We start from the raw sequence: 17420 nt of genomic DNA on the forward strand, positions 1-17420 counted from the left end.
GCTAACAGTACGACACGGATGTTTGAGAGCAACATAGAAAGATCAATAACGTTCTTGAACATGCATCAAATTGCAAACTGCCTGGATAACATTATGTTATCAGCTTCACGGACAGCCCAATGACGGGGTTCTGTCACGGTGTGGGAACCCCTTCGAGCTGCAACACGCGACGCTCCGCTGCGTGACTGCATACTGAAACAGCAAAACAAGATTGTTTTCAGTCTTTGCTGTCATGATTTAATATTTCAACACATTTTTTAGGTGGTACAGGAGCAGCATATTGTTTTCACACGCTTAAGAGAGCCTTATTGTGGCTATAGACGATAATGTTTACTCCTTGGTTCATGTTGGTCAGTAAGAATTACCATTTAAAAACGTTTTATATATTTGATATACATTGCACCTGACTATAAGTCGCAGGATCAGTCAAGCTATGAAAAAGTGCGACTTATAGTCCGAACAATACGGTACTTGTCCGAGGCTTGTTGTGTTATTACCCGACTGGACGCCGCAAAATAAAAAAAGAAATGCAGCAGTTTGTTAGTTATGCTTTAATAGTAAACATAGCAGGTTTCACAGCAATCACTCCGAGTTACAATATACCTCTTGTCACAGTTTATCATAAAAGCTGTCCTTCAAAGAGAAAAAAAAAACAAACAAAAAAAAAAAACACAGAACACTGGTTCTTTATCCGGACACACTGGCTGAAATAAAGCAGCTACAATGAGGCTCCTGCGTTTGAAATATTAAGGTATGTGTGTCATGCAGATTTAAATAAAGCCGAACATAAAGGGATTATAATACTTGTAAAGAATACATGGCAAAAACATGACCCTGCTTTATTGTTGATGATGTGCAAAGCTTCGTTACAGTACACTTATCTTCATAAGGCTATAATACTGCCACTCCATATATACCGTACGCTCACAAGTTGCAAGCAACACACCACCTGATCGATAAACAAATAAACAAAGACAAATAAATAACTAGAAGTCCGTTACAAAGAGACAAAAAAAAAAAAACTGAGCTGGGATGGCGTGCTACAGCGACAGCAGCTGGATGGGCCCAGGTCTCTGCTCCCCCAGTCACTTTGGTCTTGGAGTCCTTTTCTATGAAGCCAGCTCCATAGGGCCCTCCTCCTCGCCGTCTGCCCGGTTGGCACGGATCTCTATGAGCGTGCGAGCGAAGCGCGACCAGTCCTCAGGGTGGGCCACGGAGAGCTGTGGAGGTCGGGCACACAAAGGCACGGGGTAATTAAAGTTCCGTATTTCTATAAAACAAATCATCTCCTAAAAGTTGAACTCTGTTGGTGTACAGGTAACGCCTTCGGCAGCTCCATGTCAGGAGTGTCCTAACACAACCAGTTCAGCGGCTCTGAGCGGTGGCTCTCCAAGCTCTAACTCCAGCCACAGTCCACAACTTTTAAATCCTCCAAAACTCTTCCCCTGGCTTTGCTTCACACTGATTTTAAGGCTGCGGTAATCCCTGTTGCTAGGGAACCCCTTTTTCTACCTCAGTTTTTCCTTCCACTCAACTTTCTATGAATATGCTTTTACACTGCACTCTGTGAACAGCCAGCCTCAGCAGCAGTCACCTCTTACCTGTATCTGTATCTGTACAAAATATTCTGTATCTCATCAGCCTACAGAATATTTTTTTGGGGAAATCCAGATGGTTTGTGTCCAAGGTGAGACGAGTCAGTTTGTTCATTTTCGTCAGAAATGGTTTTTACCCAAGAAATCTCCCATGGAGGTCATTTTTGCTCAGTTTTTCACTTATTGTTGAATGATCTTCACTGATAGAAATGAGTAACTTTGTTTCTAGTCTGCTTTTCTTTTTTTTCATTCTTCTTTTTATTAGCCTAGTTTGTGTTGTCAGTTTCTGTTCTTCTTTATTCTGCAGATCAGGTCTGGGTGTGGAGTGTACAAACGAACCCCAAAAACATGGTATGTTGAGCCAGGTTGGTTTTGGTAGCTTTTTTTCCATTTAATGAATGAAATCACAATTTTTTTAGATACACCTGTACACGAGACTCGCCTTTTATGCATCACTCACTTGACATCTTAATTTCACATTTGAAAGGAATTAGGATTTATATCTCTATGTCACAAAAACATGCTTAGTTTCTTTATGATTGCAGGCAGGACATTAGCGGTTTGTCAATAGGGAGCGCTCTAAAGACGCCCCATAGAAATGCAGGAAAAAAGTGTAGACAGAAAATTTTAATTTCCAAATAAAAAGCAATTATTGCATCTAATTTCTCATAAAATGTGTTTGGCATTTTATATTTTTATTTATTTATTTTAAATTTGGGGTGATATTTTATTGCATGCCTAATTACTTAAATTTAAAAAGTCACCAGAAAGATGAGAGTGTATAAATATTTTTCACCTTTTGGCCACCATGTGACTTCACGCTGGTCTCTTATTGGTAACTTAATGATTCTCCTCAGGGCAGAGCTCTCTGCTGACATGGTCCATCAGTGCTTCTTATGTCATGCTTCATCCTATCAGATTAATTCATGATACGTTAACCAAAGTCACACCCCTGGAAGCTTAGATGCACGAGTGTGAACGTCACACATGATGCAAACTGAAGAGTCAGACGAAAGCAACACAGAAGATCATGGCACGTCTAAAGAAAATATTCATTTATTCACAAAACAATAATTTTGTGAAGCTTTCGCTGGAAAAAACAACAGAATAAGGAACTTGGACCTGACCAATTAGACTTAAAGATCCAGCAGTTGGCAAGTGACTGTGGACAGATTCATGTTCAACTACAGTTTATTGTTGTGTTTCAAGCGAAGGACCTCCAGTGTGCGGCACCCAAAACATTTTTTTACCACCTGCCTCCTCTGAGGCAGTAAACAAACACAGTAAACAAACAAGCAAAATTGATCAGCAAAAAGTGATGATGCTGATGATGACCATTTATATTTACACAGAGACAATGCACCACATGCACCACATACAGAACGCTGCTGCCAGCATCCTCACTAAGACTAAGAAAGTAGAGCACATAACCCCAGTTCTAAAGTCCTTACACTCACTTCCTGTATCTCAGAGAACAGACTTTAAAATACTTCTGTTAGTCTATAAATCCATAAATGGCTTAGCACCTAAATACATTACAGACTTGTTATCAGGGCATCAACCCTCCAGACCACTCAGGTCTTCTGGCTCCAGCCTTCTCTGCATACCTAGAACCAGAACCAAACACGGAGAAGCAGCATTTAGTTCCTATGCTCCACTTATCTGGAACAAACTTCCAGAAAACTGTAAAGGTGCTGAAAGCCTGAGTTCCTTTAAAGCAACATTAAAAACACATTTGTTTAGGATTGCCTGCGACTATTCTTGTTAAATTGTTTTACTGAAACATCACTAGTTCAACTTTGTAGTCCAACTATTTTTAATGCTTGCTTTTAGTTTCTATTTCCTCGTGTTTTCTTTTCTTTCAACATTTTATTCCAACTTGCTTTTATTCGGTTTTATTTTCCTACATTTTAATCGTGTAAAGCACTTTGCATTGTCTTTGTACTGAATTGTGCTATACAAACAAATTTGCCTTGCCTTGCCTTACAGTTAATTGACCTTTTTAAATGGAAAGATCCATGGTGCCAGGCTGTAGCAAAAATGCTCATTTCCACCTCTACTCCCAGGACAGGTTGGTGTCAATGAAACATAACCTAACGGCGATTGTGAATTGGGTGAAGTCAAGTGAATCAGGCCCAACTAAACATTAAACATCATTTACATGCAACATAATTCCTGGAAGATTACTTCGTAATAATGTCAGTGTATCCCTCTCTGTTTAACGAGTAACAGCGGCAACAAGCAAAAAGAAAAAGAAACAATCTAAAGAAAAAAATGTAAAACTGCAGGTAAAAAAAAAAAAAACAGGTTTCACCCTGACACTGTCCAGCTGAGCTGACTTTTAGAGTGTGAATATCAGCTGAGTTTACTCAGCCAGCCACCTGGTAGAAAGTCTGGAAAATGTCCACATGGACACAGCAGGTAAACTGTCTGGAGCGCTCAGGGCGCACTGGTGCACTGACGGCGTTTACATTTTTAATCTTTCCACTGATCCTGCAGATCCGTGCGAGCAGTAGGCACTGATATCATTTTAAAACGGCATTAATAAAAGCTCAGAGGCTTCTTGTGTTTGCTCGGTGTACTGCTCCCATGCTGTCTATCTGTCGCTGCGGAGTGTTTCCAGCAGAGAGAAAATGAATAATCTCTAACTGTGAAAACACTACCCTTAAAAAAAAAAAAGTCTAATCAAAGTTAATGTCGCCTCTGCTTTGATTGTATATAGTTCAGCCAGCCAGCTCATGGGGCGAAAAAAAACCTCACAAACAGCCTAAGACGTAAATAGAAGTCTAAAATGTAAACACACAGAGAGAGTCTAAGTAATATGACATAGTTGCACACAGCCTAATGAAGAGGAAAATCATTTTGTAAGCATATTAGTATCATGTGAACCTGGCTTTGCATTTCTGCAGGGGGCTGTAAAGGCGAGCGCATTATTAGCTAGTTTTAAGACAGCAACCTTCACAATTATTGGGAACTCCTGTGTCAAAAGTCCTAAAATACATTTCTATTCACTGCAGCATCATAATCTCAAAACAGAAAAAAATGGCTTCATTCTTCTAACAATAAGCAATGAACACATTTTTTAAACCTGTATGCTTGTTGGCAAGACTCATTTGGAAGTTAATTCAGCCCAGTTTGTCCCAGTTGCAGTTGTTTCAAACCCAATGGGTATTGTTTTGACGGTAGCGGGAGTTGTTATTTTGTTGGAGCTATTTCCTAAGATTTCTTAAGATAAACGATTAAATAGAGTGTTTTCTTGTCTTTCCCATGTTGTGAAGGGTGACTAAAAGAAACAATACTTACACTTGTGATACTGTAGTTGTTCTGCTAAATTTAGTGTGGTTGGTCAGTGCAGCCAACTCACTCACTTAATCTCTATAAAAAAAACATCCTTAGCTATGTTTACATGCACAAAATTTCACGATTGGATTTCAATAATCGGATTGTACTGTTTATATGGGCACACAATCAATTAACCCGATCATAAAGTGTGTGAATATGCACCCGGCTTTATTCAGCATAGAACTATTCTGACATGCGCAGTTATCAAATTCCCCCCAAAAAAAAAAAAAAAACACAGAAGAAGAAGCACGTCGGTCTTTGCTTAAACAACAAGATATACTAAACAAAGCAGTATTATAAGAGTTTGGTTGTCTTCTGAGCGCCCAGGCTGGACTTTCACGATGTTCTATTGAAATGTTGAAATGTTACTGTGTAAGCAACAATTTTAATGCTCTTGTACTTTTTTTTAACAGAAAGTTTGTATCGGCAGCCACGGCAATTTTGCTTCCCGACGTGTTTCCACCACTCACCAACGTGGAAATACGTCACGTATTTTGCCACATTTGGAATAACTTGAGCCTGACAAGCGTTTATGGACACATTGATCGGATTATCAATCGGCATACACCACCCATCTTATTCGGATTACAATTTCATTCTGACTGACCTTAATCCCATCATCATATTCCGATTGAATTGTTTACATGACGTATCTTTATTCTGATCGGCCCTTTATTCCAATTACTTTTGTCCGTGTAAACGTAGCTTATGTCCGTTGTGTCTACTACCTGTATGTATTGTCGGTGTGCATCCTGAGCTCGTGTGTGTCTGAAATGTCACCACGGCAACACGTGGTGACATTAAAAGATTGTTGATATTTTGTGTGTCTGTGGTTCAATTCTGTTTCAGTGGATCTGCTGATTTAATTTGTTGTATATAAAAGGAAAACTGCTTTATGATCAAATTTAGGCTTGAACGTATTAAATAACTACATTTTGATTAGATTGTAAGATTGATGCATTTTGTAAATCACGGATAAACAATTTCTAAAATCAGATAGCACACAGGTTTACTGTAGGAAACGTTTTGAATAGAACTCATGGTGATGCTTTCTGATGGACTGAATCAAAGTGACATGGAGCTGTTAAGGGAGATAAATGACACTCATAGTAATGAGCAATGGAGTCCATAAGGAATGGCCGCTACAGAGGGGTGAGACTGGCAGTAAATGGGAAAAAGCAGCAGAAAAAGCTGTTATGGTGCTAAAACCTGCTTTTATTGAGTTATATAAACAACTTTATGGGAGGTTTTGTGTTGTTTAGACTTCACAAGTTCAACTTTGGATCTCAAATATGGCACATCTGTTTTGCACAATGGCTCGCACAAATAAATTGATTCTTTACAAAGGAGACAAAAAAAGTTAACAATAAAAGCCACGTTCTGTTGATATTTCCCTTACTACCCAAGAAAAAAGTGTTCGCTGGGGCCAGTTCCTTTCTGCTGAGGGACATTTGTCATCAAACCCACCTTCAGTTTGGAGCCAGACGTTTCCATACGCACAATAACAATACACGTATTCATTTAATCACCACAGTTTGATGCTAAATCTGATCTGTTAGGTTAGTCAGGTCCACAGACATTTTTCCGGTTATCTTACTTAAATTTCCCATGATGTCACACAAGGAAGCAATGTGTTTGAGGTGTGTCTTAAAATACATCAGTACGTCTTACTCCATTTAACTTAAATGTTGTGAAGATTATAAAGTCAAAACAGTATCATTTTGTTTAGTTTATACTGTTTGAAGGCACGGTAATCTTAGCGAAATCCTGATTTTTAAGAAAATTTAAAAAAAGATAGCAGTCATTATTCTGACATTTAGTACGTATAAATAGTTTTGTAATAACAAATGACATAAAACGGGAAAGGTTTAGTCTGATTTCATGTCAGACAGCGAGAAAAATAGCTGATTTTTAAGAAAATTAAAAAAGAAAGCAGTCAATATTCTGACATTTAGTATGTATAAATAGTTTAGTAATAACAAATGACATAAAACAGGAAAGGTTTAGTCTGATTTCATGTCAGACAGCGAGAAAAATAGGTTATGTATTTTTTTATTATATAGTGTACATAAACCTCTGCTTTCCGCTGCTGTAAAAGAGAATCCATTGCAGTGCCTCTTCAGACAACAGAAGCTATCATTTAAATTAAGAAAACATTGACAAATGCAAGCACTAACTAAACAGTAATTTCTCACATGGTGACTGTAAAATGCACAGCGGACCATTATCTAAACAAAGGCGAAGGCCTTTTGGCCTTTCAGGAATAGAAAGCGTTATAAAACACCACCAAGGTGAGGGGAAACCTTCAGGATGATTGTAGATTGAACTTATTGACATTTTAAATAAACTAAACAAAAAGCTAACTACATTTTCATATTCTGAGTAAAATTGCAATGTACATAAAAAGTTTTTTGTAAAATACTGTACAGTAAAAATTATACAATTGGTAAATGTGGTTTATGAGTCCTGTGTACTTTATTAAAGAATACAAAACATGTGATGCCTACTGTAAGATGGACTATTATGACAAAGGAGTTTGTTTTGTTAAGAGCATCTAAATAGAAGGTTCCGTTTAAAAAAAATCTAATTATGATATCTTTAAAAGTTATTCATCCAATTCCTATTGGTGAAAACAGAATATTAACATCAAAGTCATCAAAAAGTCAACAAAATCATATTTTATGACAGACCGCCTGTTCGTTAGCCTAAACGGGTCCAATGATCTGCCGCATATTAGAAACCAAGGAGCCACATTGTCAGAACGGAAAATCCTTCATATGAGCTGCCGCAGACCGTCGGGGTTCAAAGTGAGCGTTGTTCTTCTCTTCAGCCGAGCACAGTTGGACTCGGAGTGAGTGGGACAAAAGCCGCAGCCGCCACCCAAGATGTCTGCAAGCCGTTGGCTGTAATTAATCAGAAACCTGGCCACAGCGGGAGGGGGGGGGGGGTGTAGGGATGTGGGCTGCACTGTGATGTTGAGTGACGTAAGCAACAGCAGCACGACTACGAGAGGCTTCAACTCGGTGATGCCTTGGTTTAAAAATCAAGAGATCCCGAACACAGTTTCAGGGCTCTGAGCTGTGCAAGACAACAGGGACTGGGTTTCATCCTATGATTCGGATTTTCCACACAGGACAACACTTGTAAAGTTTTAATAGATAACCCTGATGGTAAATATGCCTAAAAATAAAACGCCTAGAGTAAAATGAAACTGAAATGGAAATTGTTGGTATTTTTTCCTCCCAGTAAAAGTCTCCAGACTTGCTGCCCAGAGATACTTTTTTTTTTTTTGTTCTCTTCCCAGTTTTAGCTACACGGGCAAGTTTACAGTAAAGTAAATACCCCCATTACCACACACACACACACACACACACACACACACACACACACACACACACACACACACACACACTCTGCTTACAGGACCCATAAAACCTTTCAGCTTGACTCGGTTTTTTTATTGATGGCTCTTCGTTACCATCAACCCAGCGCTGAGGCCACCAGCTCTGCTTAACTCCCCTCCACTTTACCACACAAAAAAGATGCTAAACTTAGCCAAGCATCTAGGCTAAAAAAAAAACAAATCTTCCAAGCATCAAGAACATGTTGGCTAGAGCTGAGTCGCTAGTTGGTTGCTTTGTGGTGGACACACGGTCAAGGAACATGAAACAAAACAGCAAATGTTAAAGCTGAAAGGGTTTTGTAAACACACTGGCATATTGCTGCCGTTTCGGCACATCCCATCTTGCCAAAAATTCAGAGCATGCGTTCCAGTGAAATTATGATGATGAGTTACACGTGTTTCGTAATTTTTAGTAACAATAACAGACTGAGACATCCCTGATGAACTGAGACCGGACGTTTCTTTCACTAACAGTAACAGTCGATTGCATTACAGGGAGTAAAAACCTCCCGGCCTGCTCCTGTTCAGCTGTATTAATGCAATGCAGCATTTTATTCTTGTTTCCTCATGCTTTTTGCACCTATGCTGTAATTAGGCCCCGACTGTTTGAATATGAGACCCACGAGAGCCAGCAGCTCCGTGGATCACATCAGTCAAAGTGAATCGAATCTAATTTGTGCCCCCATGAAATTTTTCACAGCAAAAAACCCCAAAACTGACTAGATATTACCATATTTTAACAAGAGTGTAATAGTTTCAGGGTATAATTTTGTTCACAACAGCAAAGGAAGACCCCAGAAGCACCTTTTTATGAAACATGTTTCATTAAAATTGCAATTATCGTGGTTATTCTACGTACCTCTCCTGTGTCGTAGATCCAAACTCTGCCTTCGGAGTCGCCCACAGCCACCTCCTTCCCTCCTGACGACCAGCGGACCCTGTTCAGAGCCGACGCTCCCTCAATAGTGACACTGGAAGTTGGCACCTACGGAGTACAACATGACAATAAAAGTGTAAAGAGTGCTTATTATATTTTTCCAATCGTCCATTTTCCAGTGCCGCTACAGCCTTATGAGTTGTGTGAAGGTAAAACTACTGAGTTTATAAGTTTAATGAGTTTAACCAACCATGGCTGGTTAAACTCATAGGTCTAGTCGTAAAGAAATAAAGACCAAATATTTTGATGTGCCTCCATCCAGTATGTGTGAATTTAAAGGGATGAATGATGAAAAAGGTACCGGGTGCGGCTGTGCCAGGACAGACAAAGTTACTTTTTGTTGTGACATCACTTTCACATTTTTTGTATTCTTACGAAACTGCTCCATACAGTTTGTCAGAGTCATTAAATTATCAAAAACCTAGCTGAATTCATCAAGAAATAGGCCAGGCTGCTTTATGCTTGATCCAATTTAAGCATCGGACAAGTTGGGGTGAAGGAATCTTCATCAGTGCTGACAAAGTGTCTGCATGTTACAGCATGAGATAAGCTAATGGCTTAACAGCTTTCTAGAATTGTGAGTCCTTCATGGACTTTAAAGAATGCAAAATAATAATTCTCAAATCATGACAGACATTTCTGCAGTGGGCTTGTTTCAAATATTCAACTTGAAAAATCCCGATTCTTCAAGACAGGAAGGAAGGAGGAAAGTAAGGAAAGAAGTAGGAAGGTAAGGACATCAAAGATCATAGAGGAAAATAAGGAATGACATAAGAAAAAGAAGAAGGAGACAAGGAGGAACACAAGGAACAAACGGAGTAAAAACACAAGAAATAAAGAAAGGTAGGAAAAAAGAAGCATGTGAAGGAGGAAGGACACAACAAAGAAAGGAATAATATAAGGAAGGAATGAAGCAATAAAGGACTCAAGGAAAAACTGAAGGAGGGAAGGAAGGTCAAGAGGAATAAAAAAGGATCTAAATCTGTGTTTGTCACTACACTGCACTACAACAGTTAAACTAAGGAGCTACACTGAGCTGCAAGACAATAACTGCACTCACCTTTCATTTCATCTGGGAACTCAACACTTATTTGCAAATTAATAGTTCAAACAAAGAAAGTAAAAATCCCAATTACTGAGTTTTTGTAAAAATCATCAGATACTACCAGCTTAAATAGAGCAAAAATAATAAAAAAGAAACACATATTTGCACAAAATTTATTTTATTCTGAAACATAATAGAGTAACAAATATCCCCTAATGAAAAGCCTCTTGAAGCCTTACCACATTTTATTTAGTGGCCCTAATTGCAACATGTCCTCGTGTTTATTGAAAAATTGGAGCATTACATTATGTGATTACAGAGACAATTTACCACAAGAACGGGGTGGCTTCATCTGAATGCCCCGGAGGTTACGAACACACAGCTGTCAAATTTACAGCTTTTTATTTAACCGGACACACGCGGGGCCCATTTATTCAGAAATGACTTGTACGCGTTTGCTGGCACGGGGTGAAGCTGAATCTTGATTTCTGTCTTCAGCGCTCATGTTGCAACCTTGAAATCCCCAAAACCATCTGCAGCGTTTCCATAAACTGTTCCTGACATGTGGCAGGCGAGTCTGACACATGTCACCAGTGGAGACAGAGGCCCTGGCACCGCGTCTCCTCGCACAGCTCCCGTGCGTTTCAGGCCCAGCTAACCACAGACTGACTGCCATTAGCCCACTAGCTTCCCTTCCTGCGCGAGAGCCGATCTGAACGGAGACCCTTTAAATTGCCAGCGTGTGTCTGCGTGCGTGCGTGCGTGCGTGTGGAAATGAGAACCAGGCGCGCCGCGCTGCTCTGTTAATGTTGTTATGACTCTGCGTTTTAATATGATGGCAACAATAAAAGCCTGTTGCTATCAGACCGACTAGTGTGTGCGTGAGCTGGCCTGCGTGTGTCCGACACATCCGCTTTGCGTGAGTGCTCGTCTGTGCAAATGTTTCCCATAAAGCACATTGTTAGGCGAGTTAAGCCCCCGATAATGAACTCTTCCTCTGTCTGTGAAAAGGCTGCTGTTGAGGCGACCATGGGAATATGACGGAGGAACTGCTGCTCCCACGGCGGCGGCGTTAGACCACGAAGACGCACACAGATGGGAGCTGAAGCGAGAAGACATTTTCTCTACCGCACAAGGCTCACGAGAAAAGAGGGAGAGCTTATTATTGGAGAGGAGTGAGAGCATCTGTCTTGACGCAGACTTGCATTAAGGTTGAAGTCACTGCTGTGTCCATGGAAACCAAGGGAGGAAGTAGGATGGAGGATCCTTTTATCTGGACTCTTACCTGAATGATCAAAGGTTGTCTGCTGGCTGGGCTGAAGGAAAGAAAGGTTTTTTACAGAATCATAGTTGCAGTTACATTTTTTGCTTTATAGGAAATGCGATGAAAATAACGGTAGTATTCTCACTAGGCCCCAGACCATAAAGCTCCAGCAAGGACACAAGCTAAAAACAAAGTACATGCCTGTTTTTTTTTTTTTTTTACAAAGTTCCCTAACATGTCCTCATCCAAGGTTGGAGTAGCGGATAAATCTTTGACCGTTCCTTCTTTCTCAATATTTCTAGATCTTCCAGAGAACCTGGGTCCTCTCCCATGCTCTCTTCTCTTCAGCTACAGGTGTTCTAGAAGATCTACGTATATGGACCATGGAATAAGGGCAATCACGTATTTGGTTAACCATTTTTGCACATGTTTTGGGTCACTATCCTGTTGAAAAGACCACAATGACGTGTCGTTTTCAGTTTCCTGGCCCCAGATTTCTCTAATCTAGGATGCGTTGGTATTTCAAAGACATCATGGGGGAGTGCACTCCAACAAAGCCAGGCCGACAGCATCATATCGACGGCACCGAACAATGTGCATGAGGAGCATACGACTGACATTTTCTAAGGATTTTTCAACATGTCTTTACCCGGGGTGTCAACTGATGCACTCTATGAATGGGTAAAGAGGTCTAGATTTAAAAATAAAAGGAGAAGCTGAAATAAATGTTTCATAACAAAAGAAACGTAGGTCCCAATTACTGCCTGCCAATAACTTTAGACGTAATGCCTTTTACTTCCTTAATGTTTTTGCATCGCACATGATTATGTTCCGGCACTCAAATGGCCTTAAATGCACTCATCTCAAAATAACTGTCACACCACAGCATTTCAAAACTCAACCCTTGGCCCAAACTTTCTTTCTTTTTTTTATCATTATTTTCACGGGACTGAGGGCTGGGGCTCTCCGCTTGCGGTCTCCGACACATCTGTGCAGTCCTCTGATGGGACACAGTGTGGGAGGAAGATGGTCTCTGAGGCCGTCTGAACGCTAGGCAGAGGTTGTAGAAATGTTAGCGGGGTGGCTGGGTGGGAGCCAGGATGAGAAGATGTCACCCAGTCAGATTTAAAGTGAGAGCTGTGGGAAACGCCTACAGGGGAATCTTGAATCTCGCGTGTGTGTGTGTGTGTGTGTGTGCGTGTGTGAAGAAGGGAGCTTTGGGTGTTGGGTTGTGCGGTTCGGGCCGAGCCCCAGCAACAGGCCCCGAGGACACCAAAGACGCACACGCACATTGACACGGAGCAAGACGACCCGGTAAAAGCACGCCCACCGCGAGCTGAAGCCACGTACCTCGGTGTCGTTGTTGAGGTTCCACAGGTCCAGGCGGCCCATGCCGTCCACGGCGGCAAACATGGCGGGATGCACAGGCGACCACATGACGTCATACACGTAGTCGGCATTGTCCTCAAAGGAATACAGGGGCTTGTTGTGCTGAAAGAGAGGGAGCGACAGAAGTGAGGAAGGTGTCTGTGGACAGCAAAACAGAGGGCTTACAGGAGATGAGACATAGGAGATGGACGGGGAAAAAAAAAAAGGGAGCGCGAGAGACACGGCGAGTGAAAAAGGAACGGCGAGAGGGAGTGTGCGAGCTTCAGACAGAGTGGCGCTGCCTCAGCCTTGGGGCCTGTCTGGGTGCAGAGCCTAATTAAAAAGCCTTGCACATTCACACAGCGCCATAAAACCGCTGGGAGAGATGAAAGGGAAGCCCCGTCCACAAGGTGTACTGTAACCTTAACACAACAGCTGTCGCAGGGATGGGAAGAGATAGAGGACGCAACAAGAAGGAGGAGGAGGGGGGAGCGGACAGGTCAAGAGGTGCCTCAAGTAGGACGCAGACGTTACTGGCACCAACGGGTCGGTTAATTATGGATTCATTTGTTTTGATCGGTGGAAAAAAATGCAATCATAATATCGTTATTCATGCCTGCTGATAATCACTTTTAACATAAATGGATGTTAATAAAGATTCATATCTGGTGCCGTGGGAGATGTTTTTACCTTTCCGTGGGAAACTAGTCAGTGCTCTCTAGTGGACAAACTCTAAATTACCATAACATGGCATTATGTACAACGTATCGTGCTGGAAAGGAGATTTTATGTCACTTCATCCTTCTACTCCACCATATCGTTGGCAGCTTCATTAACCTTTAACTGAAAGTGTAAATAAATGTGGAAAAACCCTGAAGACTAACCAGAGCCGGCCCGACATTGTGTTGAACCCAAAGCAGAATTTCATTTGGGGCTCTGATTTGCATTTGCACATTATATTGAGTAAATAGAAGCAAATAAAAACAGGAGATGATGTTATAGCTCAGACTTTTTCATTTGGTCTGACGGCCATCTTTCATCTTTTGAGCATAACATTTCAGAACAGAGCCAGGAAAGCAGGGCCGCTTGGTACTTTTTTTTCTTTTTATTGACACGTCTGCCGTTACACTGGGCAGGAAATGACACAAGCACCAATCTAAATATTAACTATGAACATTTTCCTCTGCACAGTTACATAATAATTACTTCTTCCACATCTTTAAAATCCTAAACACATCGAATATTTTTGATATTGAATTACTTTACATGAAAAGTCAAGCGCTGTTGCCCCCCCCTCCTAGCATTTGGATTTGTAGGCTTCATATAAAAATAATTTTTAGGTTACATTACCAATCCAATAACTGGATATAGAATTATTGTATTTAATTTAAAAAAAAAAAAATCAATAAATCTAAAAAAAAAAAACTAGGAAAACTGATCTGTTGAAGTTAAAACACACACAAACTTCATCGGTCCATACGGCACTAACAGGATCAATAACAAATTGAAATAATTAAACAATTCTTTGCTTTTATTACACTTTTACCGAAGCATGATTTATTTCAATATCTAAGACATTCAACTTTCATGCAATATCGTATCGGGGTTGTTGTTTTTTAGCACTTTTATGGAGGGAAATATTGTAAACAATACAATGGGCGGCGGCTTTGATAATTAACCCGATGGACCAAACAGTGGAAGCAATTAACCACAATAAAGCGTACCTATACGTTTTACAACGTGAAAGAAGCTGCTCGAGCGTGTGCGACTGTGTGTGTGTAATCCCCATTTTTCAGACTGACAGCTGGGATTCCAGGGGCTTAAAAAACAAAACTGTGTTCCTGACAGGACGAGTGGGAAGGGCGGTGGAGAGGAGACAGGTTGGCTGGAGGAGTGAAATAAAAGAATGTACAGTATTCTGTCTCTTTTCCTCATTCTTACCCCCCCACCCTCCTGTTACTCGTCATCTTTCTTGCTCCAAAGCTCCCCGGAGTCAACACGTACGCACTCAGAAACGGCGCAAACAGACGGCGGAGTTAATTTCAAGCTTTGGTTGAGATTGTTTTCCAGTCGGCCAGATGACAGGAGAAGTCATTTCGTTTTCTCTGCCTCGCAGTTTTCGTGCTCGATAGGTTGATGAGTCGCTGTTTGTCTCCTCGCCCGTGTCAACCTTTTATTTGTCCTCATTCCCTACTCATCATCTGCTGTTTTCTCATAAACCCATCTTCCAACAAGAACACCCATTTTTTTTTTTTTTTTCGTTTAAATTGGCTCCAAAATCTGTCCGTCACTTAATTTGGTTAGAAACTCAAAATGATACATGACTCAAATAAACCAACAGAACTGATTCTGGCTTAAGCTACTGCTTTGGCTTTATCCAGCATTTCCAAAGAACGTGAGAAGTTTTCAAACTAATCTCAAAACATGGTTTAATCCGAGTGGCGCCACACAGAAAGTACCTGGTTGTCATTATCTTTCCGGAGATGGTAGGCTACGACGCTTCATGCACGTCTGAGCTGGAAAACCAGACCTGAATGGAGAGCGGTACGGCATTACTGCTACGCCGGACCTGCGGGATCAGAACCCAACAAGAAGCAGCTACACGTCGTTTTTAGATTGTGCAAAACATGGCATATTTGCAGTATTAAGAAAACAATGACTTTAGCAGAAGGAAAATTGACACTTCAACTCAAAATGCATTAGGGTAAAAGATAAAGTACATTCGCCCCATTGGTAATTTGCAGTCACAGCTCATGAAATGTGGTACAAGTGTGGACTGCCTATAACGGTGCTGAGAGGAAATTTTGGTATCAACTCTACTTTCACTACAGGAACCCTTTTTTCCAGAAACCAAGATGTATTTCTGGGACCATTATTAGCCTCCCCTGTGTTTCCCATGGCATTTACCAGAGAAAGATCAAAATCTAAAAGCCTTCAACTTCACTAAATGCTGCTTGTACAGTAACATTTGTAACGCGTCGGTTTTGCTTGCAAAAACATTCCCTTAAAGTGTCCAGATTTTCTTTCCTAAAAGTGTTTCCACTGTGTAAAAAATGATATGCTCGATGTACATGATGGATAACGCTGTGAATTGATCCGGACAAGTGTGAAAAAATGTTGCATTTCTCTGTTAACGAGATTTCCCTCTCATAACAACAACTAATAAAGTCTAGTTTAAAGTTTGCAATCGATCTCCTTTAACAAGAATAAAAGTAATGCCTGCTGAAGTTTTTTGCAGATTATACACAAGTCATTTTAAATGACATAAAGGCATTTTGATCCTGCATCTGTTCATGTTAAAAGTAATGGCAACAACTGATGACATACTGGCTTAGAAAGGCCTGCAGCGCTTCAACTCAATGTGACTTTAATTAAGCAAAGGTGGTAGTAGAGAGAAAATCAGTAACATTAGGAAATGGATAGAGCAAGACAAACAGGGCGGATATGCAAAGAGCTACATTGCTAAGATTATATAGATTATAGATGCTTGTTTTTTATTTCACTGCTATAACACAGTTTCCAGCTGAATACAGTCTACTTGTAATAGAAACCTTGGTAGAAAGAAAACAGAAAGCAAAAAGTCGGAAAACTATTAAAAAAAATTATCTGGCTTTGAATATTTAAGCAAAAACTAATCTCACTGATTTAGATGACATAGAGTGTTGTTTGTCTCAAAACTCCACAATAACATGAGCGTAAAGTACAGACTTGTTCTTGTATTAAGACCCAGCAATTTAAAGAAAAAAAAAACATCAGAAAAGTTGGTGGTAATTAAAGTCACGGATCAATGTCTGCACTGGTTTCTGCACACTGACGGTCAGCTGGCTGAAAGAAGGCTGCTACACTTTACTCTGGTTCATAAGTTTGTCCTGTTTGGAAATATTAGCTAGACTAAATAAGTTTAGTCTAGCTATAATTTTTATTAAAATACATAAAAAGCTCTCAAGCTGGCAAACTAAAGCACCTTTCTGAAAACGTTTCAACACGTATCCAGGAGTCTTTGTCAATTCTGGTGGCTCAAACTTGACACCATATTGTAATGTAGGAGACCTGAGATTTCAGTCGGACAAGGTGTTACCCTTAAACATTTTAATGAAAGGAAAGATCCCGGTGACTGTCAGTAATCCTCTGCAGGAGCTAGTCAGAAACCTGGCTGGAATGAGAGAGAGCTTACTCACTGCAGAGGTGTGAGGAAGGATGTCTGAGGCAAGATAAGAGTCCAGGTAACAGGCCTGGGTCATGCACAGAAATCCGAACAAGGCTTGTTGTCCTGGTTCAAATACAGGTTAAGGTCCAGAAAACAGAAGCTCAGTAGGAGTGTGACAAATGCAAGACAAGGCAGGGAAACCCAAGAACCCTGATTAGTGTCTTGATGTGGTAATCAGGCATGAAAAGAGCTGTGGACTAACCTGACTATCTGCAGATGAATTTTGTTCCACAGAGCTCCTCGCATCCATCTGCGGTCG

At 40.6% G+C, this 17420-nt stretch overlaps 1 protein-coding gene across 7 annotated transcripts in view; it reads right to left on the reverse strand.

Moving 5' to 3' along the window:
• Window positions 1-532: 532 nt before the first annotated feature.
• The window catches only part of LOC105917036 (cytoplasmic dynein 1 intermediate chain 1), a 78990-nt gene continuing 62102 nt past the window's right edge, over window positions 533-17420 (reverse strand). For all 7 annotated transcript variants that reach the window (XM_036145017.1, XM_036145016.1, XM_036145021.1 and 4 more), the window contains 3 exons: window positions 12937-13077; window positions 9200-9325; window positions 533-1220 (listed from right to left, as the gene is read on the reverse strand). In XM_036145017.1, the coding sequence (XP_036000910.1) occupies window positions 1110-1220; window positions 9200-9325; window positions 12937-13077 (378 nt within the window). In that variant the 3' untranslated portion in view covers window positions 533-1109. The remainder of the gene's footprint in view (window positions 1221-9199; window positions 9326-12936; window positions 13078-17420) is intronic.

The sequence above is a fragment of the Fundulus heteroclitus genome, chromosome 13 (assembly GCF_011125445.2).
Source record: "Fundulus heteroclitus isolate FHET01 chromosome 13, MU-UCD_Fhet_4.1, whole genome shotgun sequence".
In the NCBI taxonomy this organism is placed as follows: domain Eukaryota; kingdom Metazoa; phylum Chordata; class Actinopteri; order Cyprinodontiformes; family Fundulidae; genus Fundulus; species Fundulus heteroclitus.